The sequence below is a fragment of the Haemaphysalis longicornis genome, unplaced genomic scaffold (assembly GCF_048455015.1).
Source record: "Haemaphysalis longicornis isolate Haplotype H1 unplaced genomic scaffold, Haemaphysalis longicornis Haplotype H1 scaffold_3, whole genome shotgun sequence".
NCBI lineage: Eukaryota > Metazoa > Arthropoda > Arachnida > Ixodida > Ixodidae > Haemaphysalis > Haemaphysalis longicornis.
Window position 1 is genome coordinate 2,602,137 of NW_027526335.1, and position 16,174 is coordinate 2,618,310.

Genomic DNA, 16,174 nt, shown 5'->3' on the forward strand with positions numbered 1-16,174 from the left:
GTTTGAGATGTTATGTCTTGGTTGTGTTATGTGTCCGACTGCATCATTAGCATGTTCATAAGAAGGATAACCTACTTATTATGAGCAGAAGCCAGTAAAAGGTCAGTTATGCGTGCCGAAAGCGCGGTAGCAAGGCGGAACGCTTGGAAGCGGACGCCGTCATTCGAGCAGACTATGAACCCTGCTTGATCGACAGCCTCGTAATCCTCCGCAGCCGCCGGGAGCCTGAGCCCGTTCCTGAGCCTGCAGCTGCGCACGCTGGGCCTGTCCGACGAAGAGGCCGTGCTGGTCAGCACGGCGGCCGCCTTCGGCAGCCTGCTGGGCCCCGTGCTGGTGGGGCTGGCGGCGGAGCGCCGCTGCGCCTACCGGTCGCTGCTGGTGCTGTCGCTGGCGCTGGCGGGCGCGGGCTACTCGGCGCTGCTGGGCGTGCCGCGGGTGGTGCGCAGCCCGCGCAGCCCGCTGCTGGAGTTCGACTGCCCGTCGGGCCTGTACCTGGAGCGCTGCCCCGAGTGGGACTCGTGCACGGCGTCCGCGCTGAACCCGCTGGGGCTGGCCACCTTCCGCGTGTCCAACTGCCACTACCGGTGCGGCGAGAACCGGAGCGCCGTGCGCCAGCCCATCCACTTCTGCTTCCTGAGCCACGAGGGGAACCTGTGCATCATCCACGAGGCCGGCACGCGCGAGAACTCCACCACCGAGTTCGGCGCCAGCTTCCTGGCCAAGACGGCGCGCACCCTGGTGGGCGTCAGCGTGGCCAGGTTCCTCGAGCACGAGGGCCGGGCGGCCGGCGAGCTGGTGGACGTGTGCAGCTTCGACCTGCTGGCGCCCATCGTGGTCAACCAGAAGCAGTTCAACGACTACGAGTGCCGGCCGCACCCGGAGGGCTGCACCATCCGCTGCTCGGTGGCCGTGGCCGACAACCTGGGCCGCCGCATGCAGTCGGCGCGCTGCACCGAGGTCCGCGGGGACCCGCAGGTCACCTTCTGGGCCACGCTGGCGCTGCGCGTGTTCGCCGACCTCTGGCTCATGACGGCCTTCTACCTGGTCGAAGCGGTCACCATCCTGTCCATCAACGACTTCAACGGCCTGTACGGACGCATCAAGTTCTGGGCCGCGCTGGGCATCGCCGTATTCTCGGCCGTCACGGGCGTCCTGGTCGACTACTACGGCGAGCTGACGGGCGAGGCGGACTACTCGCCGGCGGTGTTCGTCTTCGACGGCCTGGCGCTCGTCTCGTGCGCGCTGGCCGCCTTCCTGCCGGCCGTGGAGGAGCGGAAGGCCAACCACGTGCTGCACTACGGGCTGAGCCAGGAGCCGCGCTTCTGCTCGCTGGACACGGGCGCGCTGTTCGTGCTCGTGCTGCTGCTGGGCACGGTGTGGGGCTACCTGGAGACGTACCTGCCCTGGATGTACGCCGAGATGGGCGCCAGCCACCTGTTGGTGTCGCTGTCGCTGGCGCTGCCCATGGGCTGCGCGCTGCCCTTCCTGGCCATCTCCAAGAGCCTGGTGCGCAACATCGGCCGCGCCAACCTGGTCGTGTTCGGCTTCCTCTTCTACGCGACGCGCGCGGCCGGCCTGTCGTTCGTGACGGCCCGCTGGTGGATCACCCCTTTCGAGGCCATGGAGACCTTCATGCTGCCCGTGCTCTGGATCGCGCTGGTCGCGTACGCCCAGAAGGTGGTGCCCTCCAGGCAGAGGCTCACCATCCAGTGCATCCTCATCATCCTCCACTTCTGCATAGGTGCGCCCACCCACGTGCCCGCTCTCCTTTCGTGCGCCCGCACACGAGGCGCTGTGGCCGATTTGGGACCTCATCCAGCGTTTCCCTCCGTACTAAGTGAATCAAAATATGTAAGAAACACCTTGAACAGGGCGTGGCGCACGCTTTGAAAAAATGCCCAAAATACGACAAGAAATTTCACCATCTTCCCGTAGGGGAACCCTGAGTAGTATGCGAAGCAGCCGCGGGGTCGACTCGAGTTCCCATTAGTTTTCAGTTAGATCGCGGTGTTGCGGGATGAGAATGAGGGGAGCGGAGTGCGCGCGCGCGTCAATATAGAGTTATAGCAGATCGGAAAAACGGTTCCGGTACGGTACACGGTACCCGTTACCGGACCGTACCGGGAAGGCTCGTTTTAAGAGTTATAGCAGACCGTAACTATACCGACCATGCTACCGTGACGGGGAGCGACTTGTGTTGTACGTCGTTTGGCAATTTTTCGTGAGTCTGTGGCGTTTCCTGTGCTGAAATATTAGGTTTCAGTTCTCAAAAGTGATAAAGACAGTATTAGAAAAAAAAAAAAACATCCAACGCCCCTACGGAGATTCGAACTGCGGCTGCGTGAACATGAAGCGGGCATTTTACCTCTACGCCACTTCAATAGATGGCGCCAGCAGGTCAAGCTGGGTAAGGTCCCTGAAAGAACTAAGGTAGCGCCAACTGCTCCCTCCTTCTCCGCCGCCCTCCTCTTTTTTCTCTCCCCTCACCCGCGGCGCCGCCGTCCCTTTAACTCCGCGGCGGGGCCGCCATATTTGTTGGCCACTTGAGAGCAGACGCCCTCGCTACGCTTCAGGGCGCTCGCTGCAGTTTGCTCTTGTTTTCGCGCCGAAATCACTCTTTGGTAGCATTTATAGGATTTCTAGAGCCCCGTTAACTTCTAGAGGATTTCTAGAGGATAGGATTTCTAGAGCCCCGTCTAGAGTTAATTAATCATGCAATACGTTTTTTCACCGGGCGCGGTCGTTTACAGCCGTTATTAATGGAGGCGCCTGGACAGAATTGTTTTGTGCTGGGATATATTCTGGCAGATTTGTACATTGCACTAACACAGGGATACACCCGAAAGAAATTCGAAAGAGGACCAATGTCACGATGATTATCAAGAGAAAACAATAAATCACAAAAATGAATTGGTGCCAGCAAATAGATATTTTATTGGAACAAACGTCCGTAATGACGTCGTGCAGGTGGCTTGTGCTGCTGACGTGGCTTCCCGTGAGAAAAAATGTTGGGAGTGGCATTTGGGTTTCGTTTTTTTAACGCCAAGCTTCTCCAATATCCGTTGCTCAAATTGATCCGTGAAATAATCCTATTGAGAAGGGAAAAAAATGTCGCCACCGAGTTTGAGATGCGCCACAAACACTCCGCAAATATAGGCAATAACGCATTGCAGAAGGGAGTTAGTGACTGTTCTACCGTAGCATGGTCAAATTCGTGTTCGCGCATCTGCTCAGTGCCGCGTCCGCTCAACTCGCTACACTAAACCCGTTTAGCAAGCGCTTTGCTGGACAAAAATACGTCTGCTGAAAATAATATAGTCGCCCAGTGTGTTTTGGTTCAAATCGCAATGACTGGATACGCTGCGCCATTGACTACTAAGATGAAGTAAGCGCGCACACTGCAAATGTACGGCATCGCGTGTAATGCAAACGTAAGTCGTAATTAACGTTCCTCTGTGCATACACGGAAGAAAGGGCGTACAGCCGTTACGGTGCGAATATGCGTTTGAAGTGCTCATTCAAACGTGCGCGAATTTAATAAAGCGATAACAGAAATTGCGCATCAAACGTACGTCAACGGCGCGGTCACTATATTAGCTGACCTTAAATTGTTTTACCTAGCCGCAATTTTTTTTTCTCGCAACAGCCTCAATTTGCGCCGCACCGACCAAGCCCATTTGCGCCGCACCGACCAAGCCCATAACAACGGGATTATAATACCACCCGGGTAGCTAACACACAAAACATGACTTCACGCCAAAAAGAGCGTACACGCACTCGGAACGCACACGATACATGGTCAGACGCAAGCTGCCGTCGGCCAAAACAAGCATGAATTCAGGTGAACAATTCTCGCGTCACGAAAACCTTACGACAACTGACTGAACATGCTACGCCGCTGATATTGATGCTGGAAGTTAAGCGCGCACATGACAAATACACGGCCTCTTATACAAACCAAAGCTTACGACGGGACGAACTCGGCGCTGCGCGCAATGCCTACTCAGAACAAAGCGTGGACGACGGTCGCGAAGGGAATACGCATTTCTTCGTAAGTGACCGCTCAAGCTCGCGCAGAATTTAACAGAGCAAGAACAAGCATTCAGAAACTTACCTCGCAAAAGAGTGATGGTAGCGTCGGCCTTAAGTATGCCCGTTCAAATCTATGCAACCAAACTTTTCTCCTTTCTGCGTCGCGTTTCCCGGACGGAATAACGAAGTCTTGTGCCCTGCCTGACGATATTCGCGCTGCCTAAGGCACAACACATCGACACCGAGAAGCAACCTAAAACGACACCGGTGCGACATTTTTTCGAAACGAGCAGCTAATTCTTACTTTGCTATTAGCTGGCGCCTACGATAAAGCCGGTACTGAAGCACGGTGGCGACGGTGGCTCGGAAGCCAGCAATGGCGTCGCAGCGGCGGCGTTGCGCAATGTCCCAGCCGGCGAGGCATCGGCGAGGCGACCCGGCGGCGGAGCAAAAAAAAACAAAACCACGTGACTTTTGCCTTGGCCAATGGCGCGCGGCGTTCGCCGGCGAAAAAGAAAATGGCAAAAAACGAAGTAAGAGAGGAACGCGGGCGAGGGCGAAAGGCGGCGAGATCTAAAGATGGCGCTACCTTAGTAATTTTAGGGACCTTAAAGCTGGGCTCTCAGTACATACGGCTGGCTGTTTCTAGTTTTTCGTTGTATTGTCCCTCGCAGCGATACCGCCTGTTCCTCACTCGCAGATTTGTAGACGGGCCCCATGTTGCTGTTAATGCTAGTTATGTAGCCGTATCGCCTTTATTTAACCTAAAAGAAGCGACACAAGCCACGGCAGTTGGCCGGGACCGTGTTTCGTTTGCTGCTTGAGCTGTCAGAATCGCGCGGATTTCACTTGTTGCAACCTCATATTTCTTAAACGATCTCATATTTACAATCCGTTCGACTAAGCGTGAGCCAATCGTACGTCTCCCAAACTCTTCCAAAGCGCCCGCCCGCTTTCGAACGACGGACACGGTACGTCTCGGTGTACCGTGCGGCCAAGTCGCTCCGCTCCAGTATACGGTAGGGTTCTGCGCATGCGCTTTGGCGTCCAGACGGTAGACGTTACCGTACCGGAACCGTTTCTCCGATCTGCTATAAAGCTACAGTGGCGCCCCCAGCGAAGTATGCAGCGGCTACCGTCGCGTCTCTAACCCTAAGCTGCTTCGCATTATCGCGCGCGGAGCCGCAGGTGTCGCCATTCGTTGCGCAATCCCGGAGAGGAGAGGAGCTTCAGAGTGGAGAAGAGGAACGCCTCTCATACTACTCAGGGTTCCCCTACGGGAAGATGACGTCGGTGGTTGAACGCGAAGCTATCTCTTGATGGATTCTTTGGTTGGCCAATCCCTAGGGGCATCCTGCCACAATCATCATCAGCGGTGCCTGGCCAGGCATGCGCAGTGGGGGTGCGGATGGCGGACAACGGCGGACAGCAACGACACGGGAGGGAGGGACACAGCCCCGAGCATGAGATGCTTCGCATCTAAAAAAAATTATCCATGACATTTCCCATCACGCAGGCATTGACATTTAATACAGTATACAGCGGTGGATAACCTTTCTGTATAATCAGCCGTCAAAGGCTCTTGGTTCACGCTTCGACGAAAGACCCATTGCAGATGTTCCACAAATGTGGGGTTTCAAGTGAACTACTGGGCTAAGAACTGACTTGGAATAGCCAGCCTGTGCATGTCTCAGATTGCAGAAACGGAGAGCTATGGTATCAGTGTTACGGACAGCGAAAGATGCGAGACTTCATGTGCTGATCTTTTCCCTGGCACTGCATTCTACGAACAGCTCCATTTTATACCTGATTCGCAGTAGTACCGACTTAATCTTAACAAGTACGCGCACACAAAACAAGCTCTGATATGTGCAGACTAATCGTTATAGTTAGTTGAACAGCCTCGCACTGCTTTTCCGCACATTTATCAGAACAAATCTAGGCAGTTGCCTTGGTCCATTGCTGTCTTCGAGAAGCACGTGGGTTTGCCCGTGCGCGACCTCGAGGTGCGCTCCTTATCTTTTACTGCACAAAAACCAATGAAACCGCAGGCGTAGGGACCAGCCCAGGATGATCCCCCCGTGTCATTTTATGGCTTGAATAGTGATCGGGTGAATGCATCGCAGCTGGCACGTCACGGACACAAGAGGAGACGACCGGCCACTCACGGGCGCTGGGCTGTGTCCAGTGGCGTCCCTTTTTGTCCGTATGCCAGCTGCGCCGCCTTCACCCGATCATGTTGAGCCCAGATGCCCAAACAAGCACATTTCGTTTCACCGGCGCCTACCCTCCTTCCTCCTGCGCCCCGCCAGGCCGCGGCACGGGCGCCATCGCGGGCTTCTTCCTGAACGCCGCGTTCGGCCAGCGGACCACGTTCCGCGGCCTCGCCGTGGTCTGCGCCGGCACGGGCCTGCTCTACCTGTTCATGTACCACGCCTGCCTGCGCAGGATCAGGAGGAAGAGCCGCCGACACCACGCCGCCATGCCAGGTGCGTGCTCTCCGCAGTCCGCAGGTGCGGCGGGTCATGTGGACGAGAATTGAGATTAGAATACGCTGGGGAATTTGCTACGAATGAGATGGACCGGCAACCAGCACTGAACGTGTACACGGCTGGATGATCCATCAACGGCATTGACTAAATCAGAAGGCGGATATAAGCCTGTAATATCCATTTTTGCTCGCTACCCTTTTTCCAGCCCCACTATAAGGCTAAAAAAAAAAAGCTCACAAGCCTACTCGGACTTGAATGCACGGCTAGCCCGAATTCCTCAAGGTGCATGCAGTTTTTTTTTTTAATTTTGTTAAAAACCATAACATAAAAATTTCTGTAAATGTATTTCTAGAGGATCGCGAGCATGAGAAAATAGTAGTCTGTGAAGAGCATAAGTTAAATCAGGGTTCTCCCCAGGAATTTTTGAGACGTGCGCATTTTGAAAACGGGAGGTGGGGGGCGCAAGAAGTGCGTTAATTTCAACTTTTCATGGCAAATATTGAACAACCCTGATCAAATGCCGGGCATTCTGGGGCTGCCGCGTGGAGAAAAGTAGAAGCTCTTAAACAAAACGAGAAAAGGATAAGCGCAAGCATTGACTGCAAGATTTCCATGTACGGTCAAACTCGAATATAACGAATATACCGAATTATGCTTTATAGCGAACACTCTTTTGCCATTATGCATGTAAAACGTATTTTTGTAACGAACTAAACATTGGATATGCCGAACTATGAGCGTGCGTCATTGGTCACCGCACGCCCCCCAACGCGCTTCGGCGCCGGCTGCGCGCCCGCGCTTCCGTGAAACGCAGCAGCGGGAGCAATGAGAGCCTTCTGCCAAGCTCGCTTTGCAGCACTCCTATTTGGCAGCTGCCTGCCTCGTGACCACGTACGTGCGAGCAGCTCCACCCCCTTAGGGAAGAAACGTCCAGAAGTGCTCTGCTAGCTGCCCTCACGACTTCGCCACTCCGGCCGTATACCTTCGTTGCCCACGTTTCTGCGCGCTTGCATTCCAGTGATTCATAGCAAGACGACGATGAAGCAGCGGCAAGCCGTGCCGCTTTCGGACAAACTTCAGATAATTTGCCGCTTCGAGAGTGGCGTTTTAAATCAGCTGTTCACATTGTTTATAACGAATTCGATAATAAAGTTAGTTATAAGCGGGTTCGGTTATATCGAACTATTTATTACAGCGAAAAAATCGCGTTGAATCGTGCTGTTCGTTATAACCGGGTTCGACTGTATACTATTGGCGGGGAGCGCGACCACGGGCGGCGCTGCGAAGCGTGCCTCTGTGACGTCAGCTTAGGGATTCTCGCATTTGTCGTCTGCTTCACTCGAGCTCGCTCTCCCTGCTGTTTCTTTCCGCTCGGTTGACGTCTGATGCTTGTCCGCGCCAGATTTTGCGAGTGCGTAACTCTTTATCATAGCAATAGACTTAAAATCGCATACACTAGCTCAAGACGTGAGTTAAAGTATAGTTTTGGGTGCCGCTACGGAATAAACATTGCCGGCGTCGCCCCATTCCTTGCGGTGCGGGTACTGCGCGCACCGCGATGAGTCGGAGATAGTCGTCAGCTTCTGTATTAAGCAACTTTTGAACAAAGGGAACAGCCAGCTGCTAGTAACCGACAACGGCGAAAATACAAGATGAAAACGAATTCCAGGCCTCCGGGGTGTCTGCTCTGGCAGAAGGCATTACGATTTCCGATAATCATATATTAGTTAAAACTGTTTTTGCAACCTAGCCGAACGGTCTAAAGTATTGTATCACATCACTTTACGTTGAAATGGCATGAAATTATGCCAACATGCACTACGAGGCTGCAAAAACTGTATGCTGAGTTCCAAATAACCCACTGTGCATAGGCGCGTGCTGGTTTTACACCAGCCTTCTAACCAGTATGGAGGTTTACTAAGCAAAACGAGTCACGTCTACGGTAAAGATACAGCAACACTATGTTTGTTCAAACCTGGAGGGATATTTAGATACATTTCCCACAGCCGTCCAAATATTCAGATGTGCGTTATAGGAAAACTGCACTCAAGAGGCGGAATAGGAGGAGGAGAAAACTTTATTTAACCGCGAAATTGAGCTGATTAGTGGACCGGGTCCTCAGTGCAGGACAAGAGGGTAAGATTTATTTTCTTCAATTCATAGAACGCCATCCCGAGCAGACCAGGATTTGTTCTTTACGCCTGGAAGGGTTGGAAAACAATAAAGAGCTGCTTGGAAATATTCAGCGGTTTCGATTCTTGCAATATATGCACGTATACTATTTAATGGGTTCGTTAGCGATTACATCAAACCTTCACCACCGTAATCATGTCATAATTGTTCGGGTATCGTGGAGCGTCAGTTCGTTATGATAACGATGATTACGATAGAAATTCCGTGCACAAAAGCCGCCTTCGAGTACTCTGGACAACGTTGACCAGGGCGCGATCGCGGTGGCGTAGCACAAACCTCATTGTATTTGCATGGGAATAAGCAACGCACACTGCGGATATGCAGCTTCTTGCAAGGAGCCCTAACGAAAGCCAATTTGTGAAGAAGTCAATGCATGCCATACAGCCTGAAGAAAATATCCACACATTCTTTTATGAGCCTCCGAAACATCCCCAAACCTACTAAAAAGACGATGGAGCAGAAAAATTAAGGCGTTGGGCAAAGAAAAAAAAAACATTCATCTGATACAAGTCAACAACAACGAAAGCAGCCGCTTAATTTATTTCCTGCCGCTGCTTGGTACGCAGCATTAGACTGTTGAGTCTTCATAAGAGCATCTCAAAAATACTCTACGGAAGCGCACGCCTTTTGAATACTTGTCGAGGAAGTCTGAGCTCTGAACCTCACGAATAAGCTAGGGAGGACGAGTTACACACGATCTTCTGACCGCTGCTCTCAAGAAAGTTCTCTCTCTCTCTCTCCTCGTGTGTTGCAATTAGTGGGGGATAGATTGAAATTATTCACATCTGTCAGAAGCTGGCAAAAATTACTGAATTACTAGAAATACGCTTTTTGATGCACTAAAGCATCAAATCGGGCGATTTCTAGCACAGGCGTAGCTGCCCCTCACAAGCGGAGTGTAGCAGACGACAGCGGCGCGAGTCCCTAAGCCGACGTCAGAGCCAGGGGGCGCCACTCAAACATCTCACCGCCAATAGCTAGCAATCTGAGACTTCAAAGCCACTTGTTGAGACTACTTTTCACATAACCAGATGGTGCGAGGTGCGGCCCCCTGCTTCTGGCGTTGCTGTCCCGCAGCGGCCGTTTTTCGTTCCTCAGGCGCGCATTTCAAACGGGTCAGCTAGAGCAGCGGGTGGCATTTCCGCCGCCGCCCACTTTGAGTGAACGCCCGCCCACGCTTAGGCAAACGACGCATCATCATTCTGCATTGCAATTTCGTCAAAGCCCGTTTTTCCACTTTCTGCTTTGTGGATAACTTGGTGCCGACAGCTGATGCATCTTGCCAGTGGGGCGCGCTCATGCGGCGTGCTAGCCGTCTCTGCCAGGTAACGTGTGGACATTGACGGGGCCTCTTTCGTTCTCCCCCCTCGCAGCGACCATAAACGGGGGCTGGTACCCGATGCAGAACTCGCGGGCGAACGGAGACACGCCCGCGCACCGGCCCATGATGGGGGACCAGGACGACTCGGACACGGGCGGCTTCGAGGACAGGGACTCCGGCTGGTCGCATCATCGGAAGAGCAGGAACTGAACGCCTTCCTCTTCTCGCCCGGTACTGCCGAAAGGCTCCTCCTCTAGCTGGCTAGGCTTCATCATCATCATCACCAGCATATCTACGCCCACTGCAGGGCAAATGCCTCTCCCATCCTACTCCAATTGCCCCGGTCCTCTGCTAACTGCGCCCAATTTATCCCCGCAAACTTCTTGATCTCATCTGCCCATCTAACTTTCTGCCGCCCCTTGCAACGCTTGCCTTCTCTAGGGATCCACTCTGTTACCCTCAATGACCAATGGTTATCTTGCCTTCACATTACACGCCCTGCCCACGTCCATTTCTTCATCTTAATTTCTACTAATATGTCCTTAACGCGCATTTGTTCCCTGACCCACTCCGCTCTCTTCTTGTCCCTTAATGTTACGCCTATCATCTTCCGTTCCATTGCCCGCTGAGTCGTTCTCAGTTTAAGTTGAACCCTCTTATTGAGCCTCCAAGTTTCTGCCCCGTGGGTGAGTACCGGTAAGATGCAGCTGTCATACACTTTCTTCTTCAGGGGCAAGGCCATTCATTATCTGAGAATGCCTGCCGAATGCACTCCACCCCATTCTGATCCTTCTAATTATCTCTGCCTCATGGTTGGGATCCGCGGTCAGAACTTGGCCTAAGTAAATATATTGGCTTACCACTTCCACTGCCTCGCCACTTATCTCAAATCGCTGTGCTGTCCCGAGGTTATTGATCATTACTTTAGTTTTCTGCATATTAATTTTCAGGCCCACAGTTCTACTCTGTTTGTCCAGTGCGGTAAGCATGCTTTGTAATTCGTCCCCCCCCCCCCCCCCCCCCCCTGAGTTACTTAGCAAGGCAACGTCATCAGCAAATCTGAGGTTACTGAGGTATTCTCCATTAACCCTTACTCCTACCTGCTCCCAATCCAATGTTCTGAATACTTCTTGTAAACATGCTCTGAATAACATTGGAGAGATTGTGCCTCCTTGTCTGACGCCCTTCCTTATAGGTATTTTACTACTCTCCTTATGGAGGATAATGGTAGCTGTGGACCCATTGTAAATATCCTCTATATTACATAATGCTCAACTGCACCTTGGTTCCGTAATGCTTGAATGACTGCTGAGGTTTCGACCGAGATAAATGCTTTCTCATAATCCATGAAGGCTATACATATATAGGGGTTCAGTATACTCCGCGCACTTCTCTATCACCTGATTGATCGTTTGTATATGGTCCATTGCTAGGTTTAGCTCGTTTTCTGTCCCTAAGTGTTACTGTGGCCATGGCCCGTTGAGCCGACCTACGTTTTCCTTCTAGTTGTTTAGATAAGGCACCAGGCCTCCGCTCCATGTGTCATCGCCGGCAGGATGCATTGGTTATAGAAGTTACACCTGTCCATAACGACTTCTGTATCAGTGATAAAGGATTGTTTGGGAATGATACCCATCTTGTTAATTTTTGCGCTAGTGCAGGATTTCTTCGAGCTCATGCTGATCCTATGCAGAGATAGACATACGGGATTTCATATGATTCATACAGGTCCTGTATAGAGGCATGCAAAGTGGGCAAATGCTTCACCACGTGCATGCATACACTCGCTTTCTTTAGTGCCTCCCAAATTTATCGTGCGCTTTCGCCGCGTGTGAGAGCTCGCTCTCTAATTGAGGACCCTTGCTCCACGTGTGACACACACACGTGGAACAAGGGTCCTTAATTGGAAAAACTGGCAAACCTGTATACGCAATGCCTAATGACCGCAAGTGTACCGGAATCTTGGAAGAACGCGAGCATCACCCTAATCCATAAGAAAGGTGACATGGAGGACTTGAAAAATTACAGGCCGATCAGCTTACTGTCAGTCGTCTTCAAGGTACTTACCAAGGTAATCGCTAACAGAATTTCTGAAACCTTAGATTTCCGTCAACCTAAAGAACGAGAAGGGTCCCGTAAAGGTTATTCAACAGTGGACCATATTCACACGATAAATCAGGTGATAGAGAAGTGCGCTGAGTATACTGAACCTCTATATATAGCCTTCATAGATTATGAGAAAGCATTTGACTCGGGTGAAACCTCAGCAGTCATTCAGGCATTACGGAAACAGGGTGTAGACGAGCATTATGTAAGAATAAGACGAGCATTATGTCCACACCCACCATGATCCTCCATAAGGAGAGCAGTAAAATACCTATATGGAAGGGCGTCAGACAAGGAGACACAATCTCTTCAATGTTATTCACAGCATGTTTACAAGAAGTATTCAGAACATTGGATTGGGAGCAGTGTGGGAGTAAGGTTTAATGGCGAGTACCTCAGTAACCTCACATTTGCTGATGACGTTGCCTTGCTAAGTAACTCGGGGGACGAATTACAAAGCATGCTTTCCACACTGGACAAACATAGTACAACCGTGGGCCTGAAAATTAATATGCAGAAAACCAAAGTAATGATCAATAACTTCGGGACAGCACAGCGGTTTGAGATAAGTGGCGAGGCAGTGGAAGTGGTAAGCGAATATATCTACTTAGGCCAAGTTGTGACCCCGGATCCCAACCATGAGGCAGAGGTAATTAGAAGGATAAGAATGGGGTGGACTGCATATGGCATACATTCTCAGATAATGAATGGCCCCCTAACATTGTCCCCGAAGAAGAAAGGGTATGACAGCGGTACTCACGTATACGGGGCAGAAACGTGGGGGCTCACTAAGAGGGTTCAACTTAAATTGATAACGACGCCGCGGGCAAGGGAGAGAAAGATGATAGGTGTAATATTAAAGGACAAGAAAAGAGCGGAGTGGGTCAGGGAACAAACGCGTGTTAAGGACATATTAGTAGAAATTAAGAAGGAGAAATGGACGTGGACAGGGCATGTAATAAGATAACCGTTGGTCATTAAAAGAGAATGGATCCCTAGAAAAGGCAAGCGTTTCAGGGGTTGGCAGCAAGTTAGATGAGCAGATGAGATCAAGGAGTTTGCGGGGATAAATTGGTCGCAGTTAGCACAGGACCGGGGTGATTGGAGATTAATGGGAGAGGCCTTTGCCCTGCCGTGGGCGCCACCTCATCATCACTGTAGTGTAGTGCAGTGATGATGATCATGATGATGCTCCACGTGTAAGTCATAAGTTACGTATAACTAGTAGCGGCCTTACTCGCCAGGATATGGAGATTTCGAAGAAGTAAATCGCCTCCTCCGGATCACTCTTTCACCCGACGCTGTTCCCGCGTCTTTCCCCAAAACGGCCATTTCACGGACGCCGCAATGATGATCACAAATCGAGCGCGGCCGTTTCATGTCACCAGCTGCGGGGCATCGATCCGTTTGGCGTGTATACGCGCACGCCTGTCACTTTCAGCCCGATTCGTCTCAGGAGTCACTTATTGACCGCTCGAACGGCTCCTAAATTGTTCTTTTCACTCGGTGCACCTCTTTCTGTGCTTGTCTCGCTATTCTCAATTTTGTATTCCCTCCCCTTCCTTTCTGCGACGATTTTTGCGCTCTTTTTTACGTCGTGTTTTGCCCCTCTGTCTTATCTTTTTTTGACAAGAGTATGAGACCCAAATTTATGAATTACGACGATAGATCACATGTTTGCTTCAGTCATTGCTCCGGACTCCGGACACCGCCCTAACAAACGAACTGCACACGTCTCGTAGCTTTGGACTTTCCGTTGCCCTTACCCACTTGTTTTCAACGTAAGTACATGTAGCAAGCGCCCCCTAGAGAAGCTTGGAGATACTTCCACGATAACTGACTAAGGGGAAGGGGGGGGGGGGCAGCAACGTAGTGGCGCCATCTTTGTTGTAGCCAATTTTATTGTGGATGCGTTATAAGATAGATCTAATGGACAAGCAAGCTAACCGGGCTGCAAATTTTCCAAAGAATAAGCTAAGTGACTAATATTTTTTTGCTTTACCGTCGCGAAGTTTTCTCGACTTTCAGAAATGTGTAAGAACGTTTTAGTTCTCGCGTGCGTTTGCTATAGTGCATTTTAACGCCGACAAGTTTGAAAGCTGCTCTGTATTGGCATATTATATAACGGGAATAGATTATACGCATGATTTTGAAGGAATAATACTTGAACAGCGGTACAGTAGTGGGTAGATATACTGGAATGAGAAAAAACCCAAGGCAGCGAGCAGTTGCGTAAATGTTCTCCCGTAAGGGAACTATGCCCAGCAGCTCTGTGTTTGCATTTGCTGCCGTCAGCATCTCGTGGTCTGAAATGAAAGCTTACAACGGCAGCACTCCTCGGACGCCCGGTTGTTGTCTCGTTCGGCTTCACGCCCGTTAAGTTTTTTTCTATCTTTGTCATGGTTTCTGTACACTCTTAGTTGCGACACGGATAACGCTCCATGTATAAGCGGTCCGCAGCATCGACTCCGGGATATAAACGGCTCTGACAGTCACATTTCCCGTGACGAAACCGCGAGTGTGGGGATTTCTCAATCGTGCAGCACTTTCGCGTCACAGTCGGTGCGACTGTGTGTGTGTGTGTGTGTGTGTGTGCGTGTGCGTGTGCGAGTGCGAGTGCGAGTGCGAGTGCGAGTGCGAGAGAGAGAGAGAGAGAGAGAGAGAGAGAGAGAGAGAGAGAGAGAGAGAGAGAGAGAGAGAGAGAGAGAGAGAGAGAGAGAGAGAGAGAGAGAGAGAGAGAGAGAGAGAGAGAGAGAGAGAGAGGGGGGGGGGTAGTGAAGTGAAGTGGTGAGGTCAGCCTTGCTCGCGGCCGGGCTTGCTACGCCAGATGGGGGTGACTGCAGTCAGGTGGGGTGAATGTTGGGCATTGCGGGCACTGTAGCGAAAGAAGACCAGCGTCTGGCTTCCGGGTGCTGGATGTCGACTATCGAGGAGGCCCCTCGATCCTCCTCCCCCTCCCCGCCCGCGCATCTTCCTTTCTCAACAGGCGCAGTAGCCAGAGGGCAAACAAAAAGCGTTGAAAGTGAGGTACAAGGAAGTGCTGCTAACGAACGAATGTCAACCACCGGGCCTTGCAGCTTAGACTCGCACTTGTGTTTTTGATTCACGCCCTTTTGGATGATTTTCATTGCGACCTCAACAGCGATCCAACCACGCGGAAGTCGAATGCGTTCACTAGTTCACCGTTCAACTTTTCTTCTTCCTTTTTTCCAGAGGTCTACCAGCCTTCTATCAGCGCTTTCCCCGTCGTCGATGTACGGATACGGCTCCCTGGCGCCCCATCGCCGAACGGCACGCACCTCGCCGTTGTCTCGTCGAGTAGCGTGGCTGCAGCTGCTGTTGCCTGTCCACCCCCGCCGAACGCAGTGGCACCTCGTCTTCCCCTCGGCACTGCACGAGTGCGTTTCCAGTGCACATAACTGCATTCGCGTGGACAGAAATGCGTGCCCACATTCCGCTATGTAGGTGCAAAATGCGAAAAAAAGAAGTCGCAGTGCGGTAAGCCTGGGGCTAAGAAACCAACACTGCGTCAATATCAAAAGGGGAACAGGAATGTACGCGCATGGCGCCGATTCATTTCAACGTGGATTCTCTAGATCAAACGGGAACGCCACAGCTGCTGCAGTATTTCGGCAAAACGAGATCACACGAGTGACTCCCGACATATCAGCATTTCCTTTCGCGTAGAATGACAATGTCGCAGTCATGTTTTGTCACCACTGCTCGCTTTTATCACCAAAGGGCAAAACTAGCTTCTGCTGGAAACGTTTTTGAGACCTGAGAGTAGAACGCATAGTGTTTTTTTTTTCGTGTGAGATGGAGCCTCACACTAAACGGCGTAAGATCAGTAGCATAATATATATGAAAAGTCTCGTGCGATGGAAATCACCGATAGCCTTGGGGAACGCATATGAAGATTTCAAAGAGCTTTAGATAATCACAAAGGAAGATTTTTTTCGTTACTATATCCCTACGTTATCAAATGCTTGCATTCCCTTGACATCACGGGCGAATGAGGTGGAGCCGTTCA

At 51.4% G+C, this 16,174-nt stretch overlaps 1 protein-coding gene across 4 annotated transcripts in view; it reads left to right on the forward strand.

Annotated features, from left to right (window-relative positions):
* Window positions 1–15,497, forward strand: part of LOC144173849 (uncharacterized) — a 131,881-nt gene extending 116,384 nt beyond the window's left edge. For all 4 annotated transcript variants that reach the window (XM_077702125.1, XM_077702124.1, XM_077702126.1 and 1 more), the window contains 4 exons: window positions 215–1,741; window positions 6,345–6,521; window positions 10,091–10,269; window positions 15,358–15,497. In XM_077702125.1, the coding sequence (XP_077558251.1) occupies window positions 215–1,741; window positions 6,345–6,521; window positions 10,091–10,248 (1,862 nt within the window). In that variant the 3' untranslated portion in view covers window positions 10,249–10,269; window positions 15,358–15,497. The remainder of the gene's footprint in view (window positions 1–214; window positions 1,742–6,344; window positions 6,522–10,090; window positions 10,270–15,357) is intronic.
* Window positions 15,498–16,174: the final 677 nt, after the last annotated feature.